At 42.2% G+C, this 25,576-nt stretch overlaps 1 protein-coding gene across 4 annotated transcripts in view; it reads left to right on the forward strand.

The window, feature by feature from the left end:
* Positions 1-25,576, forward strand: part of HECW1 (HECT, C2 and WW domain containing E3 ubiquitin protein ligase 1) — a 345,650-nt gene that overhangs the window by 289,426 nt on the left and 30,648 nt on the right. For all 4 annotated transcript variants that reach the window (XM_060195885.1, XM_060195887.1, XM_007535072.3 and 1 more), the window contains 5 exons: positions 3,986-4,069; positions 6,189-6,298; positions 8,717-8,837; positions 10,293-10,406; positions 12,453-12,605. In XM_060195885.1, coding sequence (XP_060051868.1) covers positions 3,986-4,069; positions 6,189-6,298; positions 8,717-8,837; positions 10,293-10,406; positions 12,453-12,605 — 582 coding nt within the window. The remainder of the gene's footprint in view (positions 1-3,985; positions 4,070-6,188; positions 6,299-8,716; positions 8,838-10,292; positions 10,407-12,452; positions 12,606-25,576) is intronic.

A 25,576-nucleotide genomic window follows, 5' to 3' on the forward strand; every position in this document is an offset into this window, starting at 1 on the left:
TGAGCGGTTTTATGCAATTGATTTTATCACTAACAAGTTTTCTGCCTGTTTTGGGGGGGAAATATAGATTCATCAGAGATACTAGAGTCCCATTTAAATATAATAATTTTTAAATGGAAAAAATATATATCATGTGTAAAAGAGTGAAATACACTGTCAAAGGAAAGAGAATTGTCTTCAATCTACACCAAATTACAACAAAGTCCAAAAAGCGGTTTTAATGTTGTATGGGACCACACATCTATGATTTTACAAATATGGAGCAACTGAAATCAGGGTGTGTTGGAATTCATAAAACCTTAGACAATTTCAAGTAAAGAGACTAATATCATTGAAGCTGGGTAGTGGCACACCTGGTTGAGCACACGTTACAATCTGCAAGGGCCTGGGTTCAAGCCCCCAGACCCTACCTGCAGGGAGAAAGCTTTGCAAGTGTTAAAGCAGGGCTTCAGGTGTCTCATGCCTCTCTCCCTCTCTGTCTCCCTTCCCTCTAGATTTCTGACTATTTCTCTCCAATAAATAAAGTTAAGAATAGTAAAAAGAAAGAAGGAAAGAAAAAAAGAAATACATTTTTTAAAAAGTATGTCTTTCACTACTAAAAATAATTAATTTAAAGAAGAGACTACCATCATTTTTTAAGTTATGTACTGCCTTAAAAATCTGATGGAAACTTACCCCACCACTTATTTAAAAACCTAAAATTTTTCCCCTACCATTTCAAAGACCTAGTGAACCTTAAAGCATCTATGGATTCCAGGTTGAGAGAAAAAAAAAAAAATAGAATGATAAGGGCAAGGACTGATGCTTCATGAGGTCAAATTTCAAAGAACCAAAGTAAGATGCTGCTTGCTATGGCTGGGCCTCTTCCTGCCCCTGAGTGTGATATGAATGTGGGTCAGCTCTATTTTAAAGTTCTAAGAATTTTACATTTTAAACTTAAATTTTCACCTTTCCCCATGACCCTATCCAGAGAAGGACCTTCTTGCTTCCTCGATCAGGCATCAGACAGGCAGTATGAACCCTGCTCAGCCATTTTTTTTTTCTCATGATTCACTAAGCCATTTTCTGAGTGAGAGGGGGGAGAGGATGAGTTCTCAGGAAGCTGTTCAGCAGACAGTAGTACACATAGCAGGGTAAGATAGAGCCAGAAAACCCAAAAATCAATGTTATCTGTCAACTTTAAAGGTCATGGCCGCATCAAGAATTGTGTGAAGCCTCTTTAAAATAATTAATCCTATTTATGAGGAACCTAACGTCTCCTAATCTCTCTGTACTTAATGTAACTTCCAAGGGTTCCCTGTTACTGAAGCTCTAGCAAACTGGTTGTTAGGATCCAACACCCAAATTTGGGAGTGTCAAACATTCAGATCATAGCAGTGTCGTTACTGAGCTGAGACATGGAAAGGAACTGGTTTGAGTGGAGAAAGAACATCAAAGGTTTTCATTTTGAATAGTGAGTTTTGAAGTCTGTGATACCACACATGGAGATGCCACAATGCCAAGGACTTAAAGGAACTAACAGAACTAACTCTAAAGAGATTTTTACCCTGGATTTTCCAGATGGTCAGGGGATTTATGGAGGGGACGCAGATGGTATTCTCACCCTCAGACACCTTCCCCAGTCCTCAGTGCCTGTGGGATTGAAGCTCAGAGTAGCTGACAGCACTTTAGAACCACTGGACCTGCATAATGCTCCTAGAGTTAGCCACACTCTCAGGAACCTGAGCTTGGATGTGGTCTGCAGGGGCCAGGCAGTGGCACACCTGGTTAGGCACACACATTACAGTGTGCAGTGACACAGGTTCAAGTCCCTAGTCCCCACCTGCTGGGAGGAAAGCTTCACGAGTGGTGAAGCAGAGCTGCAGGTGTCTCTCTCTCCCTCTCTATCTCCCTCTCCCCTCTCAATTTCTCTTTGGCTTTATCAAATAATAAATAAATTTTTAAAATTAAATAAATAAGCCAACACACACATAAAATTTTTTTTTAAAGAGAGAGAAAAGTTACTGTGCAGTTTTCCTTGATGTTACTGTTGCTCAAGAAAGTGGTCCATCTCCAGGCTTCACTTCCCCAAATGCCCTGGGAACAAAAGATAATTCTAAAATTTTCTCTCTTCCACGCACACAGAGAGATTGAGCTTACCCACAGATGGATACCTTGAAGCAGCTGAATGATCTCTCCCAGGGACATTGTCACTGGCAAAACACACAAATTCAAGCGTTAGGATTTTAAGACAATGCTCGGGCACATGGGTAGAGTAGCAGCTGGTGGAGGAAGCATGCTTCTTGTACTCTTGACCAGACTTCCACAGACTTACTGTGAAATGCTATGTGGGCAACTCTGCTCTGGTTTCCAACGCCTACTATGAACACAACTCTGCTCCCCCAAGTTTTGTTAATAGCAGCTTTTGTTTTGTTTTGTTTTTTCTTTTTTTTTTTTTTTCCCTTCAGGGTTATTGCTGGGCTCGGTGCCTGCACCATGAATCCACCGCTCCTGGAGGCCATTTTTTCCCCCTTTTGTTGCCCTTGTTGTTATAGCCTCGTTGTGGTTATTGTTATTATTGCCATTGTTGATGTTGTTCGTTGTTGGATAGGACAGAGATAAATGGAGACAGGAGGAGAAGACAGAGGGGGAGAGAAAGATAGACACCTGCAGACCTGCTTCACTGCCTGTGAAGCGACTCCCCTGCAGGTGGGGAGCCGGGGGCTCGAACCGGGATCCTTACACCGGTCCTTGCACTCTGCGCCAAATGCGCTTAACCCACTGCGTCACCGCCCGACCCGTTAATAGCAGTTTTTATAGTGATACTCTAGCTATACTGAGAGGTTGACTTTCTGCACATTTTTCTGTTTAATCCTGTTTTATGTATCTTTGCAGAGGCCAGAAAGTTTCCCTTGTCTTTCATTCATATGGTCAAACCAAAATTTTAGGGTTATAGTTCTGCTCAAAAGTATGCAAATTTTGGTGAAGATTTGTATCTATATGTGATAATCAGATAGACTGAAAAATTGGACCATAATATTTATATAGATAGAGAGATTTTTTTAATCAATCCATTGGAATAAACTGAGTAAAGAGTTGCTGGGTTGGTATGGAGTGGTGGCACACTTGGTTAAGTGTACACATTATAGTGCATAAGGACCTGAGTTCAAATCCCAGTCCCCAAGCTTTCCCCAAGGGGAAAGCTTCATGAGTGGTGAAGTAGTGCTGCAGGTGTCTCTCTGTCTCTCTACCTCTCTGTCTTCCCCCTTCCCCTTCTCAATCTCTGTCTCTATAAATTAATTTTTTAAAAAAGAATGGCTGGATCTCACTATATTAATTTCTTACCTGTTGTTCTAAAGTCATATCCTTAATCTCCCCAGATTTCTGAAGCATGCATACAATGGAATGACTCATGTTTATACTGTTCTAATATTTGATGGTCAAAGAAGCAAATCAGTTAATTGGATCAATATAAATACTGTTTTTCCCATAGACTTTTTTATGGTGTAATTTTCATGTTGGAGTTGGAAGTTGTGAAGAAAAACGAAGAATCTGCGAAAGACTAAACAGAGAGAGATGGGTATACAGACTGACCTAGAAAATGCTCCTGTGTTCTGGTGGCCACACCCACTAATACAGCATATGCATTTCCTAACATCTCCCAGGACACTCTCTCTCTCCCTCTCATAGTTTTCCATGATGCTATGGGCCCATCACAGCCCTTAAGCAGCCGTCCTTACTCAGCTCTGCTTCTGACTATCTAGCTTTACCTTTGCTGTGTTTCTCAGCTTCTGACACTGTGTGTCTGGGAAAAAAGAAATCTCTTGCTGAGTAAAGAACATCACGAGAACTGGCAATATCAACTTAAATTACCAGGAGACACACTAGATGTTAGAACAAGGTTATTTGTTCAGCCATATTGAAATAGCAAGGGACCAGAAAGGGATTTATTCCTTAGCTTATGTGTTGGTTTGTAATTCCTACTTTGTCTCCCATACTATTCTAGGGAGAAAATTCATTACATTCGGACAGAGGGTAATCACGGGCTTGACAAGTTGTCCTGTGATGCAGATCTAGTCATTTTGCTGAGGTAAGAGACTAAGCCTGAAACTATTCTGGGAAAGTATATGGAAAAGCTACCCTCAGGGCTGGGTGGTGGTGCATCTGGTTAAATGTACATAGTATAGAGCAGGATCCATGTAGGATCCAGGTTCGAGCCCCAAGCTCCCCACCGGCAGGGCAAAGCTTCACAAGCAGAAAAGCAGGTCTGCAGGTGTCTCTCTCTCTCCCTCTGTATCTCCCCTCCCATCTCAATTTCTCTCTGTCCATTCAATAAAATGTGAAAAAAATGGCCAACAAGAGCAGAGGATTCATAGTGCTGGCACTCATCTCCATCCCCATCCCCATCCCCAGTCCCAGCCCCAGACCCAGCACCAGCACCAGCACCAGTCCCAGTCCCAGTCCCAGTCCCAGTCCTAGTCCCAGCCCCAGCCCCAGCCCCATCCCTATCCCCATCCTCATCCTCATCCCCAGTCTCACCCCCACCCCAAGCCCCAGCCCCAGCCCCCTCCCAGTCCCAGCCCCAGTCCCAGCCCCAGCCTCAGCCCCAACCCCAGCCCCAGCCCCAGCTCCAGCCCCAGCACCAGTCCCAGTCCTAGTCCCAGACCCAGACCCAGCCCCATCCCTATCCCCATCCTCATCCTCATCCTCATCCCCAGTCCCACCCCCACCCCAACCCCAGCCCCAGCCCCCTCCCAGCCCCAGCCCCAGCAATAACCCTGGAAGCCCCAGAAAGAGCAGCCCTCTAGTGCAGTCCATAATGAAACACTCACCATTTGCTCTAGAGGAGTCCTGGTGCTGCAGCTAAAGGAGGGCTCCACCCTCGCACTCACTTTCAATACCCTGTTACATTTGCAACTGTGATATAAGAGCAATGCACAGCACCTGGTGGAGGTTTTATTTGGGGCGTAGAGTTTTAAGACACTGAGAATGTGCATGCTGAGATGCACAGATCTTTGTATTACTCCATCTAAATTTGAGCCATTCGTATTATTGTAAGAACAGAAAGAAAAAAATAAGGCAACAGGATTCCACTTTACACCTGTGAGAATGTCACACATTAGAAGGCAGAAAAGCCAGCTGTTGGAGAAACTGTTGGGGGAAAGGGACTCTCCTACATTGCTGGGGGGAATGTAAACAATCTGGAGATTCATCAGAACTCTAGAAATGGACTCACCTTAGGTCCCAGCCCAGCCCTCTCCTAGGGATTTATCCAGGGAAAACTAAAACACCTACCAGTGTTCATAGCAGCATAGTTTATAATAGTCGAAACTTGAAAGCAACCAGATTTGATGAATGTCTAAGAAAGCTGTGGTACATATACACAATGGAGTACTATGCAGCTATTAATAGTAGTTATACAAATAACATAGTAGTTGTAAAGAGACTCTCGTGCCTGAGGCTCCAAAGTCCCAGGTTCAATCTCCCGACCCACCATAAGCCAGAGCTGAGCAGTGCTCTGGTAAACAAAACAAAATAAATAAATCAAATATATTTTAAAATAAAATAATGAAGTCTTCTCCTTTGCAATATCATGGTCATAACCTGAAGGCATCATGTTGAGTGAAACAAGCCGGGAAGAGAAAGATCGATGCCAAATGACTTCACTTATTGGTGGAACTTCAGAACAGTTAGGGGGAAACATAAGGTGAAACTTGGACTGGATGTGGCATTTTGCACCAGAGCAAAGGATGCTGGGGAAAGTGGGAAGGGGACAGGATGGAGGGACATTGGGATCCTGTTGGTGTCTCATAGACACCAATCGAGGGGAAATGAGAGGCTGAGCCTATGTGTAAAGACTGTACCACAAAACCTTCCCCCCAGCAAAAAAAAAAAAAAAAGAAAAAAAAGAAAAAAGAAATTGTAACCACTACTGCTTCTTCTTCTTCTAGCATTTCCCTTCTTCCGTAGCCAGTCAACAGGTCAGGTTGAAAGCTGTCAGGAGCTGCTTGTTGCTGACTTTGAAAGTGACTGGGATCCATGTGGATTCAGTCAGCTAGGAAGGATCGTCAGTTTCCCCAATGAATGGGTACTCACGGGATGCACCACGAGAAGGTCGATCCAATGCATCCCAACCACTACTGCTGCAACTCACGAACTCTCTCATGGACAGAAAATTAACATCTTTTTTTATTTCTCCCACTTTTCAGTCTCTTCGAAGAAGAGATTATGTCTTATGTGCCACTACAGGCTGCCTTCCATCCCGGATACAACTTCTCTCCCCGCTGTTCTCCCTGTTCCTCACCTCAGAGCTCCCCAGGTAACTGCAGTAGCTGGCAGTAGAACTCCTGTAAGTGATCATCTGTGTTTACATCAAGTGAAAGTGGTAGGCAAAGAAATCATGTTTGTCCTCTCCCTCCTTGCCTCTCAGTTTTCGGATGGAAAGCACACTACCTAAGTTGGGTGTTAACAAACTGTTGCCTGTTTTTGTAATACCCTCCAAGCTAGAATGCATTCTGTGTTTCTCAATAATTTAAAAAAAAACAAGACATGGGGGCCAGGCAGTGGCACACAGGATTAATTGCACATAATATGAGGCGTAAGGACATGCACAAGAAACCCAGGTCCCACCTTGGCTCTCCACTTGCAGGGGCGGTTGTTTCATAAGTGGTGAAGCAGGTCTGCAGGTGTCTATCTTTTTCTCTCCCTCTCTCTGTCTTACCCTTCTCTCTCAATTTCTTTCTATCCTATACAATAAAAATGAAAAATGGCCGCCAGGAGCAGTGGATTTGTAATGCCAGCACCAAGCCCCAGCAATAACCTCGGAGGCAAAAATAAAAACACATTTTTACAAAAACAGTATTTCAGGAAATAGGAAAATTGTATGACATTCAAATTGCAGTGCCTATAAATAAATGTCTTTGGAACCCAGCCACATCTGCTTATGTACTTTGGGGAAAAACTTCTATATCAAAAATAGCAGAGTTGAGTAGGAGCTATAGAGAACACGTGGCCCAAACAGTCAGGCCCTTCCACCTCTACTGGATGGTTTTGCTTAGACGGGGAGTATAGATAACTAAGTCAGATGAACTGAACTTGAGAGTGGTCTGGGAGGCGGCGCAGTGGGCAAAACATCAGACTATCAAGCATGAGGTCCTGAGTTCAATCCCCAGCAGCACATGTACCAGAGTGATGTCTGGCTCTTTCTCTCTCCTCCTATGTTTCTCATTAATAAATAAATAAATAAATAAATAAAATATTTTTTAAAAAAACCATCAACTTGAGAAAACATAGTCACCAAATTGTCTCTTAGATTTAAAAAAAAAATTAATTTATTTTCCCTTTTGTTGCCCTTGTTTTATTGTTGTAGTTATTATTGTTGTTGTTATTGATGTCATTGTTGTTAGATAGGACAGAGAGAAATGGAAAGAGGAGGGGAAGACAGAGAGGGGGAGAGAAAGACAGACACCTGCTGCAGACCTGCTTCACCGCCTGTGAAGCGACTCCCCTGTAGGTGGGGAGCCAGAGGCTCAAACCGGAATCCTTAAGTGGGCCCTGCGCTTTGTGCCACGTGCGCTTAACCCAGCTATGCTACCGCCCAACTCCCCTGTCTCTTAGATTTTGTGAAAACTGTGATGACTATCAGACAAGAGAAGGAGGCATGCTGATGGTGGGTGTGGTGAGTCACACACACGTAGCTATAAGAGAGAGAGACTTGCAATATTGCTCCATTGCTTGTGAAGCTTTCCTCCTGCAGGTGGGAACTGGGGGCTTGAACCCAGTTTTAGTTTAGTTTTAGTAAAAGGGTTACTATATTAAATGATTACTAGGGGCCACTGTTACATCTTCATGAAGATGCCAAGGAATTCTTACATGATGAAAAATTATTTCCCTAGAAGTTCTTTATGCATTAGAGTAATTTTACAGAATCTCTCTGTAAGCATTTTCTCTATTTTCAACGTCCTGTTGAACAAGAAAAGAATGTTTTCCTTGCTAGGTTCATAAAGATAATTAACTTAAATCCAACGCATATCCCCAAATTACATCCAACACTGAGAAAATGTTCCCTTTGTTTGATTTGTTGCATCACAATGTTGGAGGTCTCGGTGGAGAAGCAGAGTTTTTCATAAATTAAAAAATAAATGAAGTTAGTTGGAGAAATCAAGGTAATTTAGTCTAGTTTGATTTGTGACATTTATAGTTTGTTTAAATATTAGGTACAAAGATGTACAACAGTGTGTGTTTGCGTGTGTGTGTTTTCTAGCTAACCTGCACCATTCCTTTGCTCTACCAGCACTACAACTCCACCAATCCCAATGGCCATTTTTTCCTTTTGTTTCTCTTTTTTCTTCCTATTTTATTTGCTAGGACAAGGAGAAATTGAGGTAGGGAGGGAGAGATAGCAAGGGAGAGAAAGAAGACCCCCGCATAATTACTTCATTGTTCATGAGACATCCTCCTATAGGTGGGGAGCAGGGGCTTTAGCCCCAGGCCTGGTTCATGGTAATGTATGTTTTCAACAGGCACCATCACCTGCCCCTGATTTTCCTCTTTTTTGCATTATTTTTATTTATTGTACATGTAATTGAGAAGTGATGAAATTCAAGGAAAACTTCTCAGAAAAATAAAATGGAAATGTAGAACTGTGCTTCTGCTAGCCCCTTCCTCTACTGCTGCTTAGTGTATCTGACCTTCACGAATAGGTGATGGCCGTCTATCCCTGTGCTTCTCTCTGCAGGTTTACAGAGAGCCAGTGCAAGAGCCCCCTCACCCTACCGGAGAGACTTTGAGGCCAAGCTCCGCAATTTCTACCGGAAATTAGAAGCCAAAGGATTTGGTCAGGGTCCAGGGAAAATTAAGTGAGTGTACCAGTGCTTGGCACTAAATTCAGCTGGTATGACTTTCTATCCTTTATTCTCCTGTGTTTTTGCAATATTTTTTGGAGAGTGGATACCATGATGGGGTCGGCACTTACATTCATGGAAGGAAGGAAGGAAGGAAGGAAGGAAGGAAGGAAGGAAGGAAGGAAGGAAGGAAGGAAGGAAGGAAGGAAGGAAGGAAGGAAGGAAGGAAAGGGGTAGGAAGAGAAGCAAGGAAGGGAGGGAGGAAGGACGGAAGGGAGGGGAAGGGAGGGAGGAAGAAAGGACGGAAAGAAAGAAGGAAGGAAGGAGAAAGGAAGTTAAGAATTTGCAAGGTGGGGACTGGGATATAGCTCACTGGAAAGCATGTGCATTTTGACCACGCACCAAGACCCAGGTTCAAGCCCCTGGCCACCACATGGGAGTCCCACACAGGAGACAGGTTTCACAAGCAGTAATATCTCTCCCATCTCTTGCCCTCTATCTAGAAGAATAAAAAGTCACCAGGAAAGGTGGAATCAGCAGGCTGCAGATCCAGCAAAGTCCTAACAAGAAAAAAAAACAAACAAAAAAAAAAAACAGAAATAAAGACATTGCTACACAGGACTGACGATAGCTCTCCTAGTAGAATTTGTGCCTTTTCATGCACAAGGACCCTGGCTCAACCCCCCAGTCCCACCCCAGGCATAATAGCACCATGCACTGAAAGAAGTCCCAAGAATGATGTGGAGCAATGCTATGGCATCTCTCCTACCCACCATTTGAAATGCTTAAAGGAATGGGAAAAAAACTGATCTGGGAACAGAAGGATAGTGCATGCCTGAATACCAGTGCTGCAGAAATGGAGAGAGGTGAGGGAGAGAGGTAGAGAGAGAGACATAGAGGGAGCTGGCTGGTGATGCACCTAGTTGAGCACAGGATATACTGCATAAGGGTCACCAGGGTTTGAAGACCTGGGTTTGAGCCCCCAGCCCCCTCCTGCAGGGGAAATACTTTGCAAGTTGGTGAAGCAGTGTTGTAGGTGTCTCTCTTCATCTCTATCACCCCCTTCCCTCTTGATTTCTGTCTGTCTCTATCCAATAAATAAATAAAGATGAGAGAGAGAGAGAGAAGGAAATTGTAAGGAAGGAAAGAGAAGAGGAACAAGAGAGAACCAAAGATTAGTACACAAATTTATCAAAGCTAATACTAAAAATCATCCATCATAATGGGATATATTCAATTACATGTTGTCCTTGTGCTCCCAATGTTCTTTTTTAAAAAAAAAAAAAAAAAAAAAGCTAAAAGAAGTTCATTGCTGAACCAACAGAATGTACACTTTGCACCTTTTTCTTCTTAGAAGGGCTGGAGAGTGAGATCCTAATCCAGAATGAATGCTCACCACTCACCTAGAACAGGCTTTGTCTGGAGAGCTACAGAGCCACCGCTCACTGCCTATCTGACCTTCCCCCCTAGGCTCATCATCCGTCGGGATCACTTGTTGGAGGGAACGTTTAATCAGGTGATGGCCTATTCCCGGAAGGAACTCCAGAGAAATAAGCTCTACATCACCTTTGTTGGAGAGGAGGGGTAAGACACCACCGTTTTATGTAGACACTCTCCTGTGGGTAGACCAGAACCCTTTTTTTTTTCCAAGGGGGAATAAGAGAGCTCTAAATTTTCTTCCAAGGTAGTTCTGATTATGCCTTCTCAAGAGAACTTTCCCCCCAAGTATTGCCAAGTATCAAGATCTTCTATCTAGTAAATAAATACAGATAATAAAAAAAAATTTTAAAAAGAGCCTCACAAGCTTAATAGTCTTGGCACATACCAAAGCTTTACATTACCTGATCAAATTTAAAGCAAAAAACATAGTTCAAAATACTAGATCTTTGAGTTTTCAGGTGATATGCACTTCTGAGTAGCAGATTAGAAACCTTCCTGCTCAGAACCTCCTTCCTGGACAGCACCAGCCCCAGCCAGACATTTGCCTGAGACTCCCCCACCCGCCACTAGCCACCACCAGCTCCTTCCTCCTCTTCCTGCTGGCGGGCGTCCTGTCCATGGCATTCCCACTGCTCTCACTCCAGGATGAGCTCCGCAGCCAGCTACCCCAGATCCTGGGGGCAGAAGTTAGTGGCAGCCTATGTCTTGGGCCTCCTCACCATGGTGTTCCTCCGAAGCTGAGCAGGTGCTCGGCCTCTGCCCACCCCTGGGCTGCATCATGGGACGCAAGCTAGCCACTGTGATGCCTTGACCTTGACTCCTGCTCCTTTTCCCTCCTTCCCACCTTCCCCCTCACCCTCAAGGGGAAAAATAAAAGCAGGGATTTGTAGTCACTCTCCTGTTGAATGAATGAATTGTTTAAAGTAAACTGGAAAAAAAAAAAAAAACCTTCCTCCTACCTAGGTGAGGGGTTAGAGTGTTATGTAGAAAACAGAAATGTGGGGAGTCGGGCTGTAGCACAGCGGGTTAAGCGCAGGTGGCGCTAAGCTCAAGGACCGGCATCAGGATCCTGGTTCAAGCCCCCGGCTCCCCACCTGCAGGCAGGTCCCTTCACAGGCGGTGAAGCAGGTCTGCAGGTGTCTGTCTTTCTCTCCCCCTCTCTGTCTTCCCCTCCTCTCTCCATTTCTCTCTGTCCTATCCAACAACAACGACATCAATAATAACTACAACAATAAAACAACAAGGGCAACAAAAGGGAATAAATAAATAAAATAAAAAATTTAAAAAAAAAAGAAAACAGAAATGTGGAGTCGGGTGGTAGCGCAGTGGGTTAAGTGAATGCAGTACGAAGCAGCGCAAAGACCAGCTTAATTAAGGATTCCGGTTCGAGCTCCTGGCTCCCCACCTGCAGGGGAGTCCCTTCACAGGTGGTGAAGCAGGTCTGCAGGTGTCTGTCTTTCTCTCCCCCTCTCTGTCTTCCCCTCCTCTATTTCTCTCTGTCCTATGACGACATTAATAACAACAACAATAACAACTACAACAACAATAAAAAACAAGGGCAACAAAAGGGAAAATAAATAAATAAATAAATATAAAAAAGAAAAAAAAACAGAAATGTTATACCTGTGCCAACTACTATATTTTACTGTTGACTGTAAATCATTAACCCCCTACCACCACCACCAAAGGGAAAACAAATAGCTTTCTCCTGAGTACACATATTCAACAGCATACCAAAACTTTTATGTAATTACAGTGATTTCATGGAAAAACCACTTGGAAGACAAGCCTACCAAGGAAGGTATAGCTGATTGAACTTGGAAGTTCACACATATGCCTAAATACATGTGCATACTCAGTGTTGCGGGGGTGGGGGGTGGGGGGTGTCTTTCCCCACAACACCACAGCAGAATTCTTGTTTTAGTTGGGCCCAGTGGTGCTACATGATAGAAAAAAAAAAAGTTAAGGAAAACTTCCATTAGAGTTCATCTGAGTAAGACTACACCCCAAACCAATTACTGCATCTTCATTTTTCTACAGCAAACTAGTATTTCCCTATAATTCACTTCAAAAAGCTGAGGCTCCTCTCAGCTTCCCCCAGGCTAACTCTGGTAGAGCAGACTAGTGCCTCAAACAGGCCTCCTGCCTCCCACACATAATGGATTTGCTGGGCTTTTGTTTCCTTTGCAGCCTGGACTACAGTGGTCCTTCTCGCGAGTTCTTCTTCCTTTTGTCTCAGGAGCTCTTCAACCCATACTACGGACTCTTTGAGTATTCTGCAAATGATACTTACACAGTGCAGATCAGCCCCATGTCAGCTTTTGTAGAAAACCATCTTGAATGGTAAGATCTGGAGTTTTCCTTTTTTTTTTTTCATATGTTTAAAACTTTTGGCCTTAGAAGTCAGAAGCATTCCTTTATTAGGGTCACTGTGTTCAGAGCAGTAGACCAGATATTATGAAGGGTAATGAAAGTGAACAACAGAGTACTAAAAGGAAGACTTTCTGTTGATATTCATGCAAAATATAAATTACTAATATATTGCACTGATAATATGTAAATTTCAATTTGATACAATGATGGGCTTCTAAGAAAACACAAAAGTAAGTAGGTAGAGGACCAGACTGAGGACCTGATTGTCAGTGATTCTAGCAAATTTGTCAAAGTCTAGACAAAGGCTTTTGGGAGGCTTTCATGAGGTTAGTGACTGGTTTTTTTAATATTGTGGATAAGCTTGGTAGGTCACTGTAAAATAAGGCTATTAGGAATCCTGACTTAAAGATTGATGGTCCTGGGGTCAGGTGTTGGTGCACCTGATTTAGCATACATGTTACAATGTGCAAGGACCCATGTTCAAGCCTCCAGTCCCCACCTGCAGGGGAAAAGCTTTGCAAGTGGTAAAGCAGTGCTGTCGGTATCTCTCTGTCTCTCTCTGTCTCTCTCTATCATCCCCTTTCCCTCTCAATTCTGGCTGTCTGTGTCCAATAAATAAATTAAGATAATTTTTTAAAAATTGACTGTCCCTTGGTTATCTCGCATTGAAGCATCTGTTGCCACTCATTTCCCTGTGTGGGAAAAAAACAGGCTACTTATCCATCATTTCTCTGCAGTTCTGTGGATGAAATGTCACAAATATATTATAAGGTATTAAAAGTCTCCCTAAAGGCTACAAACTTTCCTGAAACACTACTGCAGTTTGAAATTATTTGAAAATAATCTCAAATTTTACTGAAAGGCCTCCTGTTGACAAAGGAAAATGAGTCCTAGGAATTGCTTACATGGTATCTGATATGACATGGCTTATTTGTAATGTGTTGTGATGGATGCTGGTGAAGGGAGTTTCTGGAGTGAAACCTGGGTCTATTGGGCTTAGAGCCCAAAACTCCATACAACATTTGGCACAAGTGAAGAAACCCAATTTGGCCATTTGTTGTTTCCTTTCTGCAGTTTATTAATAAATCGGTTACAAAGCTTGTAACACAGAAACATAGAGCAGGTGGAAGCTGAAAGGATAAGATGCCATCAGTGGGACTCTGGGAATTAAATGCCAGTTTTCTCTTATGTCATATGTAGGTAGAATTCAATCCAACTGTGCAGTTGCTGCTGGAACCCAAAACAGAAGCATATACATGCAGATTACTCTTAACACCTCAATTCCCTCTTTGTGGGCATGAAATTTTAAATGGTCTCTTAGAATTAGAATCTGCAACCAGTGGAGAAATATTGTCACCAATTATCATACCAAATGGGACCATTCTAGGTGTTGAGTTGCAGTTTGGTGAATGAATTGCAGTTTTGTGGGTGAATGCCACAAATAAATTAGGCATTAAAAGTCTCCCTTTGCATAATGGTTATGCAAAAGACTCTCATGCCTGTGGCTCTGAGGTCCCAGGTTCAGTCCCCAGAACCACCATAAAACAGAGCTGAGGGAGTCGGGCTGTAGCGCAGCGGGTTAAGCGCAGGTGGCGCTAAGCACAAGGACCGGCATAAGGATCCCGGTTCGAACCCGGCTCCCCACCTGCAGGGGGTCACTTCACAGGCGGTGAAGCAGGTGTGCAGGTGTCTCTCTTTCTCTCCTCCTCTCTGTCTTCCCCTCCTCTCTCCATTTCTCTCTGTCCTATCCAACAACGACGAGAACAACAACAATAACTACAACAATAAAACAACAAGGGCAACAAAAGGGAATAAATAAATAAAATAAAATATTTAAAAAAAAAAAACAGAGCTGAACTGTAATCTGGCATCTGTCTCTCCCCCCCCCCCGTCTCTCTCTCTCTCTCTCTCTCTCTCTCAAATAAATACAATAAAATATGTTTAAAAGAAAGGCAGCTGACCTGGGGAGATAAAGTAGTATCTATGCAAAAGACTCTCATTTCTGGGTCACTGCAGTCTGAGGTTTGATCCCTGGCACTACCATAAGCCAGAGCTGAGAAGTGCTCAGGTAAAGAAATACAATAAAAGCAGTGAAGCAGGTCTTCAGGTGTTTATCTTTCTCTTCCTTTCTACCTCCACTTCCCCTCTCAATTTCTCTCTGTCCTAGCCAATAAAAAGAGGGAGTGGCTGCCAGGAGCAGTGGATTCATAGTGCTGGCACCAAGCCCCAGTAATAACCCTGAAGGTAAAAAAAGAAAGAAAGGAAGGAAGGAAGAAAGGAAGAGAGTGAAAAAAAAAAGAGAAAGAAAATAAAAGTAAAATAAGTGACCCATTAATTTATAATTTAGCATCTTATTTTTTATATTGATAGAATGCATCACTCTCTAAAGTCTATTTCTGTACTTACTTTGTATACTGATGTCTCATTATTACTGGTTTCTCCCCTCACTAAGTGCTCCATGAGACCAAGATCTTGCTTTCTTGGTCACAAACTCAACTACCAATAGATATTGTAGACAGAAAGAAATATAGAAGAAAAAGAAAGGGATGGAAGGATGAAAAGGGTGAAGAGAGACTAGATGATGTGTGGTTAGATGCATGAGTAGGCATGAGAGAGAACATGGACGCAATGCCTGGAGCCACAGAAAGCTGAGCACTGTCACACCCACTTCTGCAAGAAGAGAAATGATTCATCTATTGCCATTCAGACATACAAACAGAGGCAGGAATGATGCTCAGATAAACTGTCCCATCCCTTTGTCTCGGGGAATATTTGAACCCGTAGAGATGGACGTGGCTGGAAAACCAGTTGTTGATTTATAGGAAAAACAGACTGGGGGGCTTGAGGCTATCAGTTATTCCTGCCTCCTGGATCATGATCTCCTGGGTCATGATGGTGTTTCTGTGAAGTTCCTCCTAAAACAAAGTCTGTAACAGATGTTAAGTAGTCATTATTTTTAAGGAGCCAGGGAGAGCATGATGAGGTGGGAAGGAGCAGGTGTATTCAGTTTTAGCACAGGAGTTGTGGCTTACAAACACAATGCCTACAAGCAGAATACTCACAGTGATTATGTTTGTATAACCCAGTTTATGAATTTCAGGTCAGATCCTCTCTCTAGGGTAGTCCTGTCCTTTGGGGCTATGGTTTCTGATGGTTGGATTGAATGCTTCTCAGTTAATTAAAACACTTGGCCATGAGCTTTTCTTTTTTAATTTGATAGGACAGAGAGAAATTGAGAGGGGAAAAGTGGCCTCCGGGAGCAGTGAATTCCTAGTGTGGGCACTGAGCCCCAGTGATAACCCTGGAGACAAATAAAAAAAAAAAAATGAAGGAAGTTCAATCCCCAGCACCACCAATAAGCCAGACCCATATACTGCTCTGGTTTAATATATTTTTTAATATATATATTTTTACACATATATATTTTTTAAATAAATATTTGAGCTTGGGCAGGGGTAAATAGCATAATAATTATGCAAAGAGACTCTCATGCCTAAAGCTCTAAAGTCCCAAGTTCAATCCCCCCTACCCCCGCACCACCATAATCCAAAGCTGATCAGTGCTCTGGTAGAAAAAAAAAAAATTAGACTTGTAGTTAGTGATCTCAAACTGTAGTCCAGTGTATGATGGATTTGTTTTAGATACAAATTCCAGAAACTTCTCCACAGAGTGTCAGATTCCCAGGCAACACTATCTTAAGAAGAACTCAAGGATTCTGATGCCTGTGGAAAGGTCTCCAGCCTTTGAGCAACACTGTGTAGATGCTGACAGCATCAAGATTCCTCCAGAGAGTATGAGGAGAAAGTTAGCTGTTCCTGTAAGGTTCACACTGAGGAATGAAATCACCCCAGGCAGAAATGACAAGATTCTTACTGAATTTACCACTAGTGAGAAGACAAAGAACCAAAAAACAATAATATTGGATAAAGCACAGAAACATGCATCAATATTTTATGTACTTAAATAACAAGCTTGAGAAAGGATTAATGGGGCTGGGTGGTGGTGCACCTGGTTGAACATACTTGTTACAGTTTGCAAGGACCAAGGTTCGAGCCCTGGGTCCCCACCTGTAGGAGGAAAGCTTTGGTGAAGCAAGGCTGCAGGTGTCTGTCTCTCTCCCTCTCTATCTCCCTCTTCCCACTTGATTTCTGGCTATCTCTATCCAGTAAATAAAGATAATAAAAAATTTAAAAAGAAAGGATTAATTAGTTTTGAATAATCAAAGTTATAAATGCAAAGAAAGATAGTTATTTTTAGATGAATTTTTAAAATGCCAGTTGCTAATTAGCAGTCAGAAAATAATATACCGTTATCTTGTGTTGACAGTCTCTTTCATGGCAGATGAAGGAAACTTCAACTTTTCTCAGCTAATTTGCAAAACTGTTTCCACACATAGTGATGCTATAAAACCCAAATATAAAACAATATTTAAGCACTTTTTACACAATATGAGAAAGGGAATTCTTTTTTTTTAATTTATTTTTTATTCAAGAAAGGATAAATTAACAAAACCATAGGGTAGGAGGGGTACAACTCCACACAATTCCCACCACCCAATCTCCATATCCCACCCCCTCCCCTGATAGCTTTCCCATTCTCTATCCCTCTGGGAGCATGGACCCAGGGTCATTGAGGGTTGCAGAAGGTGGAAGGTCTGGCTTCTGTAATTGCTTCCCCGCTGAACATGGACATTGACTGGTCGATCCATACTCCCAGTCTGCCTCTCTCTTTCCCTACTAGGGTGGGTCTCTGGGGAATCGGAGCTCCAGGACACATTGGTGGGGTCTTCAGTCCAGGGAAGGCTGGCCTGCATCCTGATGGCATCTGGAACCTGGTGGCTGAAAAGAGAGTTAACATACAAAGCCAAACAAATTGTTGAGCAATCATGGACCCAAAGGTTGGAATAGTGGAGAAGAAGTGTTGGGGGGGGGGGTACTCACTGCAAACTCTAGTGTACTTCTGCTTTCAGGTATATATTTTGCACTTGTTTATGGATACGTGTGAACATATGCTCTCTCTCATAGAACCTGGTGTATATCTAGGTTTTGGGACTTTGTTAGAAAGTGATCCACCTGGGATGGAATTAGAGAATGTTATGAAAGGAAAGGTCTCACCCGAGTAATGAAGCTGAAGGGTTGTCATTCCACACGTGAAGTCTCTGGACACAGTCTGAGCTGAAGCATGCTGAGGTGGCAATCATTGCGTTGATTAGGTTGTGATTGGCAGATGCAATATTATTTGATATGGATTGGGAGAGGCATGCGGGAAAGTGGGCCCTATCCTAAGGATCCAGGACTGGGAGAAATATAGGCTCTATAGTGGAGATGTGAGGTTCCTGCTGTCTTAGGGTTCAAAAAGACAATAGATAGTTAATGTTATCATCACATTATTTGGTAATTGGGTTAACTTTGAAAAGTCCTTTTGTTAGGATTTGCTGTATAGTACCCAGTATCTTGTAAATAGCTGTGCCACTGGTTGCCTCTGATCTACTTGGTCTAGGCTTTTGAGAGAGTCCACATATCAAATATACAGCCTATACGTTCAGAAGACTCAGTCTGTGTTTTAAAAACTTGGAGACATACAATTAATTTTTCCCCTCTCGTATTAATTAACTAGTGATTTATATGACTACACTTTACTAGGAGTGTACATAAATACCATTCCCACCACCAAAAGACTGTCCCATCCCACCCACCCACCCCCACCCCCCACCGGCCCAGGAAGCTGCATGTCTACCCCTCACCACAGGGTTTTTACTTTGGTGCCCTACTTTCAATTTAGTCAGATCCTGCTTTTAGTTTCCCGAGAAAGGGAATTCTTTACAAAATTCTGAATCATTATCTGAATAAAAGTGTGTAGCAGCCTGAAAAGTAGTGCAATGGAGGCCCTGAGTTCAGTCCCCCGGATCATATGTGCCAGAGTGATACTCTGGTTCCCTCTATATAATACCCTCTCTCACTAGCAAATAAAACATTTTAAAGTGAGTATGGAGATTAGGCCTGAGTTAAGTGCAAGGACGCATGTAAGAATACTGGTTTGAACCCCTGGCTCCCCACCTTCAGGGGGGTCACTTCACAAGTGGTGAAGCAGGTCCTCAGGTATCTATCTTTCTCTCTCCCTCTCTATCTTCCCCTTCTCTCTCAATTTCTCTCTGTCCTATCCAATAAAGTGAGAAGAAAAAAAAAAAAAAAGGGCGGTGGATTTGTAGTGCTGGTACTGAGATCCAGCAATAACCCTGGAAACAAGAAGGAAAGAAAGAGAGAGAGAAAGAAAGAAAGAAAGAAAGAAAGGGAGGGAGGGAGGAAAGGAGGGAAAAAGAGAGCAAGAGAGAAAGGGAGGGAAGATAGATGTATTTGGTTATCATCCTGTTTTGAGACACAGAACTTCCAAAATTATTTTTAATTCTGTAAGTGGTAAAAGCAATAAAAGTATTTTGGTGTTTGGAAAGAAAAGAAAAAAAAATTCCATTCAACTACAATTGAGTCAATAAGATAACCCTCAGAAAGTCTCTGAGCAAAGGAAGGATAGAGGCCTGTTTCCAGATAAGCACACTATGCGTCTGGTAAACTAGAGTTTTAATCCCATCCCTCCCAACCTCCAGGGTGGGATGAAGAGCCAATGACTGAATTTCATTGCCAGTGGTCAATAATGTTATCACTGTTGCCTAGGTAGTGCTGCCTTCTTAAACACCCACATGGATTTCCATTAGAAGCTCTGCTCACTTGAACTGAGGCAGCCCTGTCTTCTAATTTTCTTTATATCTCTCTTGTTCATAATTCTATCACATGGGCAAAGCACAAATGGAAAAAAAATCATACATCTGAGTAAATAGCTCCAAATAAAAATAATCTCTCCACATTAAAAAAAAATTCATTACATGTTATCTTGAAATGGGTGAAGGTATATGTTTTTATATAAAAGATAGCAATAGAATCAAAATTCACTGTCACATAAGCTTCTCTGCCTTCTTCCTGAAATTTGAACTATGCTCTGCACATCACTTGGTTTCTGTCTTACCTCACTGCCTCTTCTATCTCCTAGGGCTCTAGTGTCACTCCTCACTTAGCAATCTCTGAATAGTGTGTTGCTTAAGGCTTGGCCCTGTACCTAGCTCTCCATCTGCATACACTTCCTTGGTAGTCTCTTCCAACTGCATGATTTCAAATACCATCTACATCCTGACAAATCCCACATTAACATCTGCAGTCTGGCCCTGTTCCCAGAAGTACTAACTCAGTGGTGCAACTGCCCACTCAACAGCTCTATGTGGGTATTTAAACAACAACCCCACTTGGGTATCACAAAATTAATATGTTTGGAAGTTTCTCCTTACAGTGTTTCCTGTCTCAATAAATGACATAAAAACTTCCACAATTTCTCTGTTCCAATACCATGAATTGTCCATTGTGCCTCTTTTTTTTTTTTAATATGTTCCATCCCATCCATCAGCAAATTATCCTTGTTCTACATCCTGAATTTGACTTTGACTTTTTCTTCTTTTTTTTTTCTTTCTTTTTTTTTCTTTTTTGTCTCCAGGGTTATCGCTAGGTGAGGGCTCTGTGCCAGCACTACAAATCCACCACTCTTGACTGCCATTTTTTCCTTTTTTTTTTCTTTCCATTTTATTTGCTAGGACAGAGAAAGATTGAGGGGAAGGATGAGATAGAGAGGGAAAGAGAAAGACACCTGAAGACCTGCTTCACCCCTTGTGAAATGTCCCCCTCTCCCACCCCCTGAGGTAGGGATCTGGGGCCCGAACTCTGATCCTTGCACTAGTCCTTGCACTTAGTATTATGTGCACTTAACCGGGTTTGCCACCACCCAGCCACCCTGAATTTGACTTTGTCACCTTCACTGCCGTCACCCCCATCCTCATCTTTACAGGAACCTGCAAACTCGTCTCTGCTCCTACTCTTACCAGTCCCCACTTCCTCCAGGAATGATTGTCTCTGCTCATCCATCAGTTCATCCCAGGGACTTCACATCTCCTGTGAATTTTTTTCACTGCTAAGATAAAATCCAAAGCCCTGTCTATGCTCCATCAGGTCCTACATCATCTGTCCCCTGGGTTTCTCTCCAAAACTCCTGTTCTATCACCTTACCTTTCTTTTTTTTTTTTATAGCTAACTTGGTGTGTTTTTAATATCATAAAAAGTTCATAAATGAGGGAAAGTTTTAGTTATGCCCCCAGTTTTGATTTGTGGCCTGTAACTCTTGCACACCATTTTTGGATCAACAATACTGTTTCTTAATTTTTTATTAATGATTCAATATTAATTTGCAATATTACATGTCAGCAGGGATATAATTCCAAAGTTACATGTCAACAGGGATATAATTCCACACCATTCCCACCACCAGAGTTCTGAATCCCTGATCCATCCATTGCTGTCCATCACAGTTCTCCCAAGGTTGCAGAAGTGGGTTAACTATCATCTCTACAACAGAGTTCTGGCTTCTGTAATTGCTTCTCCATTGGACTTGGGCGTTGGCAGTTGGATCCACACCCCCAGCCTATTTCTATCTTTCCATAGTGTGGTAGGACTCTGGAGAGGCAAGGTTCCAGGACACATTGGTGAGGTCATCTTCCCAGAGAAGTCAGGATAGAATCATGGTAATGTCTGCAACTTGTCACCTTACCTTTCTTCCTTTAAGATAAAGCCCGGTTGTTCTCTTTACGGCTTTCAGACAAACTGCAGATTCCCGCCTTGGTGATTAAAATTCCCCCAGTTTCTAAGTGGCCATTCTCCTGGAAGCTTGCTCCTTTTCTTCACTCAAATCAGACGTCATTCCCTCAGAAAAGGATGACACAACCTGGTGTCTTTAGGAGGAATCATCCTCCTCTCCTGTCCATTCGCCCAAGATAAACTTAGATCCCAGGCCCTCAGTGGTATAGAAAATGATATTTGACAGAACAGAAAAATATATTCAGAGGTCTAGGGAACATGTGGTGGAGAAATGCTTGGACCTGTGCAGAGTGGAGTACAAAGCCTCAAGGTTGTGATCTTCATTGCTTTGAGGAGCTTAGAGCACCATCTTTTGGGTTTTGAGACGAGGCAGGTGGTGCTTGTGTGTCAGCTAGAAGGGAGACTGACAATTTATTCAGGTGTCCTTCCCTCGTTTACTAAGCTCTATCCCAGTGGCTCTTAAAAAGAGGATGGTTTTATCCCTCATGCCACCAGAGGACATTTAGCAATGTATGATGACATTACATTTGTGGTTTTACTTATCACAACATGAGGCATGTAGGCGCCACTAACATCTGTTGGGCAAAGGCCAGAAATGGTATTAACAGTTTCTTTTTAAAATTATTTTATTATTTATTATTTGATGGAGACAGGAAGAAATAGAAAAGGGAGGAGGAGGCAGAGAGGAAAAGAGACAGAAATACCAGCAACCCTGCTTCACCACTTGTGAAGCTTTTCCCCTGCAAGTGGGGACTAGGAGCTTGAATCTGGGTCCTTGCATAGTGTAATGTCGGTGCTTAACCAGGTGCACCACTACCTGGCTCCAACAATTTCAAGGCTGAGGAAAGGCTCTATTATTTTGGGGACCATGTAAGGTATATCGTAAAACAAGTTGGACCTTAAAAGTTCTGTGCCATTGTCCAGGAAGGAACAGGGATGAAAAATCTGACTGCCACGGAGAGAATCTTCTGTAACTCATTAACACAAACTGCTCAGCGTTCAGAATGCAGGAGAGGTAGGTAAATGGTGAGAGTCACAGAGTCGTGGGTTGGGAGGCAGGTCACTGTAGTAGTGTCTGGGGTGCAGTCAAGCATGGGTGCAGTTAAGCAGCCTTCTGGTCTCAGGGATTGACTAGACACAGTGTTTTCTGAGCCATTCAGATTTTGCCAGCAAGTGTTGGTTCTGCAAAGTGTTTGTGTTCTGCAAGATAAAATGACACTTGGAAGAGGCCTTTAAAGTCTGCAGATCACAGTCCTGCCATGTGTCCCTGAATCTTCCTCAGTCCCCTCCCATACCTCACCAAAAAACAGCAAAAGTCAAGATATTATCATCAAGTCTTCAAGCTCTTTATGTCTCTACAATATGCTGTCTGGTCTCCTGGAGTCAGGAAGGTCAGAAAGTAAGGTTAGTTTTGTGACTGTTGATCCTGAAACTGGTACAGCTGAACCAGGGTACATGAAAGGATGCAGCTCCTGAACAGAATTAAGACTGGTGACTTATTGGCCAAAAAAAAAATTGAAGGTCACTAGAACCTTGATCATAGGTTCAATGATCATAGGTCAAAGTTTAAATTGAACAAATCAAACTAAAAAAAAAAAAAAAAACACCACAGCATAACCTACCAAATTTTAACCCACTTTTGTATCACTTTCACATAAAATGGTTAACTAGAAGCCTTTTACAAATGTTTTGCTCCACTGTCCAAAATGTCCCTCTAGGGGAATCTTTAGATCTTTTATTTTCTTCATTTGGCAAACTGTCCTGCTTCCTCTTCCATTGGTCTGGTCTATGCACAAAATATTATCCTCTCAAACTTACCAGCAGCAGTTCTAACTGTTGCACAAGCTGCCTTCATTTAAATAATCTGTTGGAAAATAAACATACTAGCTCCTGTTAAAACACATGCCCATGCAAAGTTTCATTAAACAGATTAAAAAAGGGAGAGGGGAAGAAGTAGAGACCTGCTATTTTAGATTCTTGGTATAAAACAGTTGTCATGTCTTTTTATACATTGACACAAGAAGCAAAATTCTCCTCTGCAGTTTGGTCAATCTGCCCATCTCCCTGGATGGAAACTATTTACAGACATTGGGTATGATAGCAATTACCCTCCTCAAAGGCTTCAAATGGCATATGCTGCTTCAGAAATTTTCAATAGGTTTTATATTTGTGTTCCACTGGAATAAACCACGTGGTAGTTTTCAGTTTAATTCTATTCAGTAAATCTTGATTGGCCCGCACATGGCACAAAGCGCAAAGACCGGCGTAAGGATCCCGGTTCGAGGCCCCGGCTCCCCACCTGCAGGGGAGTCCCTTGACAGGTAGTGAAGCAGGTCTGCAGCTGCCTATCATTCTCTCCCCCTCTCTGTCTTCCCCTCCTCTCTCCATTTCTCTCTGTCCTATCCAACAACAATGACATCAATAACAACAATAATAACTACAACAATAAAAGCAACAAAGGCAACAAAAGGGAATAAATTTAAAAATATATATTTAAAAAATAATTAAATAAATAAAATCTTGATTGGCCCTTTACCTGTACCAGTCACTGTGATACATGAATATTATGTGTAAGCAACAAGTCAAAGTGTACAGCTATGTGACAGCTGGAACCTGAAGACTGACTTATTCCACATTCTAACCCTTTTGTAGTCTGGGTACCTAGGACTCTGAGCCTGGAATCTAACAGACCAAGCTTGACTGTCTGGCAGTTTTGCCTAAGCACCTAGAAAGACTGAATTCCAATACCCTTGAATAAAATTTTTAAAAATCATATTTTCCCTTTATTTGAAAGAGAGAGAGAGAGACTGAGGGGGAGAGAGATACAGAAAGACCAGAGTGGGGGTAGATAGCATAATAATTATTCAAAGAGACTCTCATGTCTGATGCTCCAAAGTTCCAGGTTCAATCCCTTGCACCACCTTAAGCCAAGGCTGAATAGTGCACTGGTTAATAATAAATAAATAAATAAGAAAAAAAAAAAAAAAAAGACCAGGGCACTGCTCAGCTCTGGTTTATAGTGGTGGTGGGAATAGAACCTCAGGGCCTCAGGCAGGAAAGTCTTTTGCATAACCATTATGCTGCCTCCCCAGCCCTACAAAAATCTTCAGCATTTCAGAAGTTACTCAGTGTCGCACAGGTCTAATAAGCTTAACCAAGACTGCCTAATAGCCAAACTTGCAATGTTGTCATCCTAGCACACTGCCTTTCTTGGATTTTTGACAGACAATCCAAACAGTAATGAATGAGCATATAGTAATATACTCAAGGAGAGAGTAAAATTCTTGTTTCTTTAAGCCATCTTGAAAAAATATGGTGAGAATATGTAGAAGTCCACCATGTTTAGAACTCTCACAAGTGCCCTAGTGAATAGTGAGAAACTTAAAGTTTTCCCTCTAAGATCAGAGACAGGAATGCTCACTTTCCCCACTATTTGAAAGTTCTGTAGGGAAAAAGAAATAAAGAGAGTCCAAATTGTAAAAGAAGAAATAAATTGATCACTATTTATAGATGCCATGAATAGACAGAGAGCATCCATCCATCTCTTAAAAACAGTAAGTCAGGGAGTCGGGTGGTAACACAGTGAGTTAAGCACACGTGGCGCAAAGCTCAAGGACCAGATTAAGGATCCGGGTTCAAGCCCCTGGCTCCCCACCTGCAGGGCGGTCACTTCACGATGGTGAAGCAGGTGTCTATCCTTTTCTCCCTGTCTCTGTCTTCCCCTCCCCTCTTGATTTCTCTCTGTCCTATCCAACAACGATATCAATAACAACAACAATAATAACCACAATAACGATAAAACGTCAAGGGCAACAAAACGGAAAAAATAGCCTCCAGAAGCAATGGACTTGTGGTGCAGGCACTGAGCCCCAGTAATAACCCTGGAAGCAAAAAAAAAAAAAAAAAAAAGGAAGAAAGAAAGAAAGATAAAGTCATTGTAGTGAAGGGGCAGGTTACAAAATTAATATATATATATATATGTATATATATATATTATATGTGAATATAATATATATATATAAACTAGAAGAATAAATTAACCCCAAGCTAAAGTATCATCAACAAGAATTAGAGAATTGGGCACCAAGGAATAAATTTAACAAAGGAGATGAAAGACTGGAGATTGAAACTGTAAATCAAAGCTCAAGGAAACACAAGGAAATTTCATGCTCATGGACTAGAAGAATTAACAACATTAAAAGGACCACTCTACCTAAAGCAATATGTAGAGTTAGTACAATCCCTGTCAGATTT

This window comes from Erinaceus europaeus, chromosome 8 (assembly GCF_950295315.1).
Source record: "Erinaceus europaeus chromosome 8, mEriEur2.1, whole genome shotgun sequence".
Lineage (NCBI taxonomy): Eukaryota > Metazoa > Chordata > Mammalia > Eulipotyphla > Erinaceidae > Erinaceus > Erinaceus europaeus.